The sequence below is a fragment of the Tasmannia lanceolata genome, unplaced genomic scaffold (assembly GCF_043159265.1).
Source record: "Tasmannia lanceolata isolate RefF3 unplaced genomic scaffold, GAP_Taslan_0.1 ptg000020l, whole genome shotgun sequence".
NCBI classification, from domain to species: Eukaryota; Viridiplantae; Streptophyta; class Magnoliopsida; order Canellales; family Winteraceae; genus Tasmannia; species Tasmannia lanceolata.
The window spans coordinates 33,915,658-33,927,794 of NW_027518697.1; the positions used below are offsets into that span (position 1 = coordinate 33,915,658).

The following is a 12,137-nucleotide window of genomic DNA, read 5'->3' on the forward strand; positions in this document are numbered from 1 at the left end:
CCCTATGCATGGGTTTGGGTGGAGATGATGGGCCCACGGCATCAAAACTTTAGGTGTAGACTGGTGGGCCCCACCCATGCTAGGGATGATCATTAAATGTTAAGTCCCACCCCATCATAGCATTAGGTGTAAAATAGTGGGCCGATCAGAGTAAGTGTAAAATAGTGGCCCAGCCCATGCTTTGCTTGGGTATACCGTGTTAGGCCCCACCCTCCCAAAACAAGACATGAGGTATAAAGAAAATGCTTTCTAATAAAAAAATTCTTTGAAAGAAAGCGAATGACAATGGAAAGATGCATGCTTAGTATACATTATAGATAGATAGATTTTCCAAATGGGAGGAGAAGTTATATGCCGCCATCACATGCATCTTCTGAGCTTTTTTTAGAGTAATGTTGTCTTATCTATTCATTTGAGCATGAATGTTCTTATTCTCTCCTCTTGATTTTAGTGAAAGTGGTGAAATGTGCGCCATGAAGGAGGTTACACTATTTGCTGATGATGCTAAATCAAAAGAAAGTGCCAAGCAATTGATGCAAGTATGTCTTTTCCCACTATGATTACTTGAAGTATTTGCCCAAAGCTTGCGGTTTATGTTTTGTTATATTATTCTTTCTGCAACTTGTTTTACTGTGAGTTTTATATTATTTTTTTCGTTGGGAATTTCATTTTCCTTTCTTGGCCATTTTGACAGGAAATAGCTCTCTTGAGTCGCTTGCGGCATCAGAACATTGTGCAGTATTATGGATCAGAGACAGTACGCCTCATTGTGTTGATTTCTGCTGATTGCTAACCTTTTATTTTGTACCTCCTTGTTGTGTTTCCAATATGCTTATTCATCAAATTTTATTGAAAATTGGATACGTGTCATTAAATTATATTTCACGACTTACGCATTCCTAAAAGTTCCTTATATTATTTTAAGCTCATTTATTCACTTCTTACTTTGTCCATGCTAATCTCTCTATAGGTAGAAACTTAGAATTAATTGTCCCTGTAGGTAGAAACCCATATTGCATGGATTCTTGGGCTTGGTGTGCCGATTCGCGTGTCGAGACGTTTAGGCACGGATACGGACACGGAGTCGTATAGGAAACACACGGATTTGTTTCCCAGGTGCATCTCGTACGATTCCCGTTTTCGGGATGAATCTGACACAGCTTGAATGGGTTTTTTATATGAATCTAGTATTTTATAAGCTTATGAAATATGCATAGAACATATGTTTAGAAACAAATCTTTGTAAACGTAGAAACTTATGTTTAGAAAGTTTGACTGGAAATGAAAGAATGAGAAGAGTTAGAGACCAGCTCCCCCTCTCTATCATATTTATATATTAGAATTATGTACAATGACTAAACTGCCCTTAGGCTTATTACATATGTTAACACTCCCCCTCAAGCTGGAATGTAGATATTATACATTCCTAACTTGTTACAAATGTCATTGAGTGTAGCTTTACTTAAGGGCTTGGTAAACACATCTGCTAGCTGATCTACAGATTGAGTGAAGGCAACCTGAACTTCGCCGCTCTGTATCTTCTGGCGAATGAAATTACAGCCTACATCAATATGCTTAGTCCTCTCATGAAATACAGGATTAGTAGCAATGTAAATGGCAGCTTTATTATCACAATAAAGCTGTGCTGGAAATGACGATGAAAAACCAATCGGAGAGATTGTAGCCAGAGAAGCTCTCCACTAGTGTGTGGCATAGCTCGATACTCTGCTTCTGCACTAGACTTGGAAACTATATCCTGCTTTTTACTTTGTCATGATACAAGGTTCCCCTCCAACAAAGGTACAATATCCTGTGGTAGATCTCCTGTCTACTAGAGAACCTGCCCAATCTGCATCACAAAAACCTTCCACATGGGCATGTCCATGTTTCTTGCCCTGGTGCCCCCTTTAGATAACGAAGTATCCGAACTACCGCTGCCCAGTGAGAAGTGCATGGTGCACTCATAAACTGACTAACCACCCCAACTGCATACGAAATGTTTGGGCGAGTAACAATAAGGTAGATAAGCTTCACAACTAGTCGGCGATATATACCAGGATTATCCATTAAGTCTCCTTCTGCCATAACTTAGCAAGCACGGGTACTTAAAATTACCCATCGTACCTGTGTCGGGTGCGTATCCGGTACGGGTACGCACGCACCCAAGAGAATGTTAAAAAAAAAACCATTGTTTTGTGAATCGGGTGCGTTTGGGGTGCGCACCCGACACGTTTAACTTTTTTTTAAAAAAAACTTAAGTTACGGGGGGTGTGGGGGGTTAAACATACATACAATGTAATGGGGTGAGTTGTGTGGAGTAAAGGTTGGGTGGGGTGGGGTTTAAAAAACACTTAAAAGATACACGAATTAGGTTTTTGTCAAACCCTAACGCAGATCTCTCTCGATCGATCGATCGATCGATCGAGGCCCAACTCCCTCTCCCTCTCCCTCCGGCATCTCACTCCGGCTCTCCCTCCAGCTCCCTCTTCTGACTGAATCTCCCTCCGGTTCTCTCTCCGACTCTCCCTCCAGCTCCCTCTTCTGACAGAATCTCCCTCCGGTTCTCTCTCCGGCTTTCCCTCCCACTCTCTCAAAGGTATTTTTCTCTCTCTCACCCCCTCCCTTTCTACAACTCTCTCTCTCTACTGCTCTCTCTCTCTGTATACAACTCTCTCTCTCTCTCTATTCCTCCCATTTTTTTCTTTTTCCTCAGATTATACCAACGGATTGTGTTCCCCAAACCTATTTGAGTCCAAATGTCCAATAATAGGTTCAGGGCTGACAATCAGTTGTCATAATCTCCAAACTTAGGCCCTTTTCGTTTGATATTTTGGCAACTGATTATCAGCCTCAAACCTATTTAGGGCTGACAATCAGTTGTCATAATCTCCAAACAGGTTTTGGGCTTTTGGCCTTTTGGGAGCACAATCGGTTGTCAAAATCTGAAACGAACAGGCCTTAAACTCTAGAGGGCTAGAGGTTTACTGTTGTATATGGAATTTGCTAGGGAATTTTGGGATTTGCTAGTATATGGGATTTGTTAATTGCTAGTATATGGATTTTTGGGATTTGCTTGTATATGGGACTTGCTAGAGAATAGGCTTTACTGCTGTCCCTATTTTTTTTTTCAGTCCACAACTGATTATTGGACTGAAAGTGACATTGGGCCCTGTTTGTTTTTCATTTTGAGAACAGATTGTGAGTCAAAAGCTGATTATTGGACTCACAATCTGTTGAGATGAATTTTGAGTCCAAGAATCAGCTTCGGACTCACAATTTGTTCTCAAATCCAAAACAAAGAGGGCTTAAATGCAATTGTTTGTGCAATAATCTGTTGGAATTCTGCAATAATTCTGGAATAATTTTTTTGAGTCCAATAATCTGTTGGAATTCTGCAATAATCTGTGCAATAATCTGTTTAAATGCAATAACTGTTGAGTGTTGAGAGTCCAAAACTGATTATTGGATTCAAAATTTTGTTTAATTTTGAGTCCAATAATCTGTTTGGGGCTCATTACATTTAATGATTTATGCCCTGTTCATTTTAGGCCCTTTTCAGTTTAGGCCCTCTTCACTTGTTCAGTTTAGGCCCTGTTCTCTTTAATTTTGAGTACAAAAATCGGTTTGGGGCTCATTACATTTAGTGATTTATGCCCTGTTCACTTTACACACACACACATATGTATATATTGTTGCCTTGTAACCTTGTTTTGTTGGGTTGCAACGTTGCATGCTAAAATTGTCTTTGTTGCTTAATAGATTTTAGAATGTCTTCATCTGGTGCTAGTAGTGCCGCCCAAGCCTCACATACGTCTTCTACTAATGAAGATTTGTCGAAGCCTTTATGGAAGCATGTCTCTAGATTTGATAAAGATCCTAAGGGTGGAGGGAATGTGAGGTGGCAATGCAATTTTTGTAGTAAGAATTTCAGTAGCTCCTACACAAGGGTCAGGGCGCACTTGTTGAAGATAGCGGGACAAGAAATCGGACCATGTTCTAAAGTGAAAGCAATTGATCTACTTGCAATGCAAAGGTTTGAAGAAGAATGCAAAGAGCGTATGAAGCAAAATGCTCCCAAGAGAGTGCCATTGTCGACATCAATCTCATCGAGTAGTGGATCATTGGGTTGCACGAGTAGTATGCTTGCCCCTCCAAGTTTTGATCTAAAGTGGAGGAAGACAAGTGGTCCAAGTGGGAGTGGGAGTGCTGTTGAAAAGGCATTCAATATGGCGGCTCGCAATCAACTACATGCCGAATTTGCTCGGATGTTTTACTCCGGTGGCTTGCCATTTCACCTAGCAAGGAACCCACACTACGCGAGTTCATACTCATTTGCCGCTAATAATGCCCTTTCCGGTTATTTGCCTACAGGATATAATTTGCTAAGGACAACTCTACTACAAAGAGAGAGGGCAAATGTTGATAGGTTGTTGCAACCCGTTAGAGATACATAGAAGGATAAAGGGGTGAGCATCGTTAGTGATGGATGGAGCGACTCACAAAGAAGGCCTCTCATTAACTTCATGGCGGTAACCGAGGGTAGGCCTATGTTTCTCAAGGCAATAGATTGTTCGGGGGAGACAAAGGTCAAACATTTCATTGCCAACTTGTTGAAGGAGGTAATTATAGAGGTTGGGCATGAAAAAGTTGTGCAAGTAATTACCGACAACGCCGCAAATTGCAAGGCGGCCGGACAACTTATTGAGGCACAATTTCCTTCTATCTTTTGGACTCCATTCATGGTACACACCCTCAACCTTGCTTTGAAGAACATATGTGCGGCAAAGAATGTAGAAACAAACCAAGATATATGGAGAATGTAGTTGGATCACGGATGTTTCGGGAGATATTATGCTTATTAAGAATTGCATAATGAATCATTCCATGAGATTAGCCATATTCAACGAGTTCAATAGTTTGAAGTTGCTTTTCGTGGCGGAGACACGATTCGCGAGTGTTATTTTCATGCTTAAGAGATTCAAACTCTTAAAGCAAAGGTCTTCAAGCCATGGTGATTAGTGACAAATGGAGTTGTTATAGGGAGGATGATGTGGGGAAAGCAAGGTATGTGAAAGAGAAGGTATTATATGACATATGGTGGGATTCCATCGACTACATACTCTCATTTACATCCCCCATCTATGACATGCTTAGAGAGTGTGACACGGATATACCTTGCCTTCATGTGGTGTATGATTTGTGGGACACCATAATAGAAAGTGAAGGCGCGATTTATAGGAAGGAAGGAAAGAGGAAAGAAGATGACTCGACCTTTTATGGCGTGGTGCACAACATTCTCGTTGGAACAAGAGCAACACTCCACTCCATTGCTTGCCTCATTCATTGAATCCAAGGTTAGGTGATTTAAACTTTAAATTTATTTGGATTTGTAGCTATCTATGTTTATTTCTTACTTTTAACTTGAAAGTTAGAACTTGAAACTAAATTAATGTTTTCTTTCTTAAAGGTATTATAGTGAACAATGGCTTAGTGAGGATTCAAGTTGGGTGCCTCCACATAAGGATGCGGAAATTTATACGGAGAGGGTAAAGTGCTTCAAAAGATACTTCCCCAACTCTGAGGATCGCACGAGAGCTAATGTGGAGTTTGCACAATTCTCTATGAAGTCTGAAATGTTCAATGACATTGCATCAATGAAAGATTCACTTTCAAGCCTCATGAATGGTGGGCCATCCATGGTACATGTGCTCCTATGCTTCAAAGCATAGCATTGAAGCTTCTTATGCAACCTTCATCTTCATCTTGTGCCGAGAGAAATTGGAGCACTTACTCTTTTGTGCATTCCCTCAAGAGGAACAAGATAACTCCACAAAGAGCTCAAGATTTGGTTTTCGTTCATAGCAATCTTCGCCTTCTTTCAAGACAATCTCTACAATATAATCAAGGAGAGACAAAGATGTGGGACATAGGTGGAGATACTTTTGATTCTTTTGAGGATGTTAGGATACTTGAAGTTGCTAGTCTTTCCTTGGATGAGCCGGAGTTGGAGTCCATTGTTTTTACCGATGATGTTGAGGACGATATTGGAGATGAGGCAACAGACTTCTTTTCTTATGAAGAATGATGTATTTTGTATTTTGGTGATTTAAGTTATGAATCTTATGATGAAATATGGAACAATTTGCAATTTAATCACTTATGAAATGAAGAGTAATAGTAGAATTTTTCATTTTTGTGATGTTATTGTTATTTGATTGCTCTCCTATTGTTTTTTTAATTTTTTGTAATTTTTATAAATATATTATTATATTCGGCGTACCTGAACGTACCCGCACCTGGGTTTTTTGGAAAATCGCGTACCCGCATACCCGTGTCGTACCCGCACCTGTACCCGTGCTTCATATCTTAAGTATTAGGGTCCATAGGCATAGTAGCTAGTTTCATCCCTGTGGTACCAGTCTCCAACAAATCTAGTACATATTTTCTCTATGAGAGATATAAACTAGTACCAGAGTATGCAACCTCAATCCCCAAGAAATATCGAAGGCGTCCAAGATCCTTTGTAGCAAATTCTTTTTGTAGGAACACCTTTAACCTCTATACGCCAATAGTATCACTCCCTGTAATGATGATATCGTCTACATAAACAATGAGTAGGACGTGCCCTGCATCTGAACGGCAACTGGACACAAAGTGATCTACATCACACTGTCGCATACCAAATCTCATAATCGCATCACTAAAGCATCCAAACCATGCTCTTGGGGATTGTTTTAGTCCATACAAGGACTTATGAAGTCTGCAAACTGAGGTCATCTCCCCCTGAGCAAAATACCCTCGAGGTTGCTCCATATACACCCCCTCTGTCAATTGTCCATGAAGGCATTTTTGACATCTAGCTGATATAGGGTACAGCCTCGATTGACAGCGAGGGAGATAAAAACTTTGACAGATGGAATTTTGCCCACTGGGGAGAATGTCTCTATGTAGTCAAGTCCATATGTCTGTGTGTAGCCCTTAGCGACAAGGCACGCCGTAAGTCACTCAATGGTTCCATCTAGCAAGTGTTTGATGGCAAATACCCATCGACAACCAACAGCCTGAGCCCCAGAAGGAAGCAGAACCAAATCTCAGGTATGATTAGTCTGAAGTGCATCCATTTCAGCATCCATAGCAACACGCTAGCCAAGGTGAGCAAGTGTCTCTTGGATATTATTGGGTAAAGAGATAGAAGACAAGGAGGAGACAAAACTGCGAAAGCAGGGGGAGGGATACTTATAAGAAACAACAGAAGAAATAGGATAAGCAGTCTGATGAGATCTCGTAACAGGGCTAGAAACAATAAGTACCTGAGGGTTAGCAACTGGGATCTCTGTCTGAGAGGAAATCTGCTCGGGCACAATATCAAATGTCGTATGTTTCGCTCGACGATGATAGACCTTAGTAGCAGGTGGTGGAGGACACGGTGTATCTGTAGGAGGACAAGGATGATCAACAGGATCTGGAAGGACGTGTATAGGAAGAGGAATCGATTGCGCGGAAATGACAGAAGTATCTCCTGTAGGTGGAAAGAACGGCTCCGACTCGAAGAAAATGACATCAGCTGATACAAACATACGTCTCAACCGTGGACTATAGCAACGATAGCCTTTCTGGGTACGAGAGTATCCCAGGAATACACACTTTTCTGCCTTGGGATCCAATTTATCAGGACATGGAGAGAGAGAGTATGGGCAAAATAGACACAGCCGAACACTCATAGACTCACAGGAAACGGCTCACCAGTCGGATGAAGGATGGAAAAGCGGTAGATCCATCCATAACGGAGGATGGAAGGCGGATAGCTAAGAAGCAGGTAGTGAGTACAGCATCACTCCCATAAGGCTTATGAACTCGCATCTGGAATAACATAGAGCATATGATATCAAGAAGGTATCGTAGTTTGCGCTCAGCCACACCATTTTGCTAGGAGGTATGAGCGCAAGAAGATTTGTGCATAATACCACGGTTGGATCAAAATTCCTGGAAGTCAGTAGAGAAGTATTCCCTAACATTCTCAATGTGCAAACATTTAATTCTACACTAGTCTTGATCAGCGATTTCAGCATAAAATGTGAAAAAAACATGAAAAACTAGAGAGAGATCTTTAATCAAATACAACCAAGTAACACGATAATAGTCATCCACGAACACAATGAAATATCTCTAACCAGAATTTGACATAATCCGTGAAGGACCCCATTCATCTGAATGAACTAAATCAAAAGGACTCATAACACGACGAACAACTCCAGAGGGAAAAGACACACGACGGTGCTTCCCGAGTTCATAAGACCCGCAATCAAAAGACTGAATAGTATACAGAACAATGGACGACTGAAGAAGCTTATGCATATAGGGGTGACCCAAGCGACATTGTCAAAAGTAGGAATCAGCGGAACTGTGCAAAATATGACGAGGTGGGCTACTGTCTAACCGGTAGAGTCCATCATGCTCATAGCCCGAAGCAATCATCCTCCCAGTTGAGAGATCCTAAAAGACACAATAAGATGGAAAGAATGAGACAGAGCAGTTTAAATGTTTTGTAATCTGACTAACAAAGTAAGCCCAAAATGGGGTGAAAGAGTACCAATACCCGAGATCGGGTTGGACGTCCCATCAGCTAGAGTTACCAAGTGGGGATCAGATACTGGAGGTACTAAGTAGAGATGCCCGAGAACACTACTTGGCTGGGCAAAACTCGCAGTGGCTGGGCGGTTGCTCAACTGAAGACGTTGAAACTCATCCTAATCAGGCCGTGAAATGTTAAGAGAATTTGTAGTAGGTGCAGACGTCGAGTCAGTTGGGACAGAAGTATCAGGCAGACTGGCAACAGTAATGTGGGCCGAACGAGACGGCAAGTTCGGGATGCAGCTGAAAATAAATATCAATATGGTGGCCCTCTCGCTGAAAATGAGTGAAAAAAGAGCGGCCACGGCCGCCACCAAGGCGACCGCCACCACGACCTCCACGGCCTCATCCACGACCAAAGGAGGCACCACCACGGCTCGAATGACTACTACTATCATATGCTGCGAGAGCTGAGCCATCAATAGAAACAGCTACCAAGGAGTCACCAAGAGAGCACTGCTGAACACCGGAATATACCTTCGTAACTGAAGGAATAGATCCAGATCTAATAATCTGCTAATGAAGATGTGTGTAAGGAAGCATCAAGGGACCAGCAATATGAGAGGCCATACTCCGCCAAAGTAGTGTACGGATTAGGGCATCATCCTGTTCCCATCTATCATAGGTAGGATCAGTAGTAGGAGGAGGATCATGACGAATGATGTGAGCATTTCCACGACAAACGAGATAAGTCTCGACGGCAACCTTCCAAGTCACATAGTTTGTCTCATCTAATTTTGCAGTGGTCATCTGTAGGAATGAACCATCCACAGAGATAGAAGAAGAAGAAGCCGAAGAAGAGGGTATCACATGGATCCCATGGGTTATGCCAGTAGATGGATTCTCAATAACAGGTTCCATAACGACAAACAAGAAGAGATAACTGACAACCCAACTATGTGGCTCAGAAAACAAAGATAAATGAAAAGAAGGACAGACTAAATGAGGAAGAACACGCTAAATGCGGCTTCGACGAGAATAGACACATAAAGTAAAGCACAATAAAGCATCCATAGGGAACAAATACGAAGCCGCGAACGAGAGAAAAGAAATAAGGGATGATAGAATGGCAATCTAGTGCATTAGGGCATAAGAAAAATAGAAAAGCTGCGAAGGAATAGTAAATAGGCAATTTAAATGATGGTTAGCGTTAGGGTTTTAAGAACAAGGAAGTAGAATAAGGTGGGGGCAGGGTTGGATAGAGGGTGCGGTATTGATTTGGGTAAGGGAGAGGGGATGCGGCACTGATTAGGGATTGGAGGGGGTGGCACTATTCACGGTACTGTTCACGGGTACTGTTCACGCTATTGTTCACGGCACTATTCATGCTATTGTTGACGGGTTAGGGTTAGGGTTTGGAATGGATGGATTGTTATGGCTAGGGTTAGAGTTAGGATTAGGGCTTTCGAGTGGAATCGTCGATCTTCAATCTGGAGCTTCGCTCGAGTTTGTGGCAGATATAGGGATGGGTTTGTCAGAGAGAGAGAGAGAGAGAGAGAGAGAGAGAGAGAGAGAGGGATGAGAGGCGGACGCAAGGAGAGGAGGGCGTAGTCCCTAGGGATGAGAGGCGCAGGCGAGGAGAGGCGGGCGTGGTCCCTAGGGCATCGTAACCCTAGGGCTCCGATACCATGTTGGAGTGGAAATGAGAGAATGAGAAGAGTTAAGAAACTAGCTCCTTGTCTCTATCATATCTATATATTAGAATTATGTACGATGACTAAATTGCCGTCAGGATTATTACATATGTCTACCAGAAACAAATCATAAAACCGGTTAAAAAAATAAATAATTAAAAATTAAAAAATTATATATCATGTAAAATTTGAGCAATAATAAATTTTTGAGTTAAGAATAATAGTCTCCAAAAAAGACATTAGTATAAGAGCGATCCTACACCTTTGCATCGTGCATCAAGGTTACCAATTATTAAGAAACGGAAGTAGAGGATTCCCCCAATAGGTAACTCAGCATTTCCTATATTTTATCATCTTAAATGGCTTCCAAAGTCCAAATTGGTTTTTTAAAGAGAATGTTTTCAATATAAAATAGGATTCTCAAGAAAGCTAAGAAATATTCAAGTAATATATCCATACTCACAAATCACATCAAAATTGCAACCATAATTTGATCAAACACCAAGGAAAAATATTGCAGCAAAAGTACAACTGAGGTTCAACAGTTTTTTGTTCTAAACCATTCACCTGCTAGACCCTAGGATGAATGGTTCATAATTCAAGCATTGGGCAGCATCTGCTAGACCCTAGGATGAATGGGTCATAAATCAAGCATCGGGCAATCCTAGCCCTTTGTTTCACAAGGATTTTGTGAAATTGCATTTTAGCATTCTGAGCTGTACATTTTACCCCATGAGATATGAATGAAAGGATTGCCCAATGAAAAAAAGATTTTGGAGCATTGTATATCTACCATCGGGACCAACCCAACAAAACTTTTACCCATCCTTATTTTTTCTAAAATAATGAGGGCTAATATCAAAACAAGTGAAAATACAATTTCCCATAAGTATATTATCTTAAGACAGACGTAAATTTTCATTAAGAATGTCATGTCTTAGCTGAAATCTTAATCAATTTCTTCTGAAATAAATTATGTTCCTACAAAAAGAAAAAGACCCAATTTTTTTTTAAAAAAAAACCAGCTACAATAAAACTAAAGCCTAAACCCCGTTATCTTTATTTTTTTTGAAAGATTTTTAATTGTTCACTCCCTAATCTAGTATTTCTAAGGATCGAGAGGTAAAAGAAAAACACTTGGGCCATATTTAGATTGCATGAATTGTTTGGAAAAGAAAGAATTTCTAGTGTTTTAATTATTTGATTACAAATGAAAATAGTAACTCGAACAAATACTACTATTACAATTTATGGTTTGATCGAATACTCGAAAAATACTGCTGTTGTGGGACTCTTCAACAACAAAAAAGGAAGCAAAACCAGTTTGCCTCTCCCAAATAAAAAATCCAAAACGCAGCAACAAAAAAAAGTAAAACCTAAACCCACAGCGATCCTGAAATGCACTAAACTACTGAATCAATGTCTCTCAGGGCGTTTCCCCCAAAAGCCATTCAAAAAATAATAAATAAAAAACAAATACTATTATTGAAGCGACTCTTCAGAGAGAGAAGTACTAAATGCAAGCAAATGACCTTCGCCGAAGATCAAACCTTCCTTCAAAAATCAAAAAATGACATCCGCTGTTAGTAATCCAAAAATACAGGTCATCCCCCAAAAAATTTGAAAAATAAGAGCTTGGGGTGAAGTACCTGGATGACTGTTGATGGATATCTTTCTTGCTTCTTCTCCTCCTTTCTACTTCTTTTTTTGACGGCGAGAGGTCTGAATTTCCCAATAGTAAGAGGGGCATCGAGAGAAGGGTGATAAGGCGAGAAGGGCTTCGGTAGTAGAGGAGAAAGGGAGGGTGAGTTGAGGAGTGAGGAAGAGGATGAAAGGGGTTAGGGTTTTAATAAGAGATGAGTTTCCAGTTTT

At 40.8% G+C, this 12,137-nt stretch overlaps 1 protein-coding gene across 3 annotated transcripts in view; it reads left to right on the top strand.

Moving 5' to 3' along the window:
* Positions 1-12,137, top strand: part of LOC143854594 (mitogen-activated protein kinase kinase kinase YODA-like) — a 54,233-nt gene that overhangs the window by 22,039 nt on the left and 20,057 nt on the right. For all 3 annotated transcript variants that reach the window (XM_077364635.1, XM_077364637.1, XM_077364636.1), the window contains exons 4-5: positions 452-539; positions 695-757. In XM_077364635.1, coding sequence (XP_077220750.1) covers positions 452-539; positions 695-757 — 151 coding nt within the window. The remainder of the gene's footprint in view (positions 1-451; positions 540-694; positions 758-12,137) is intronic.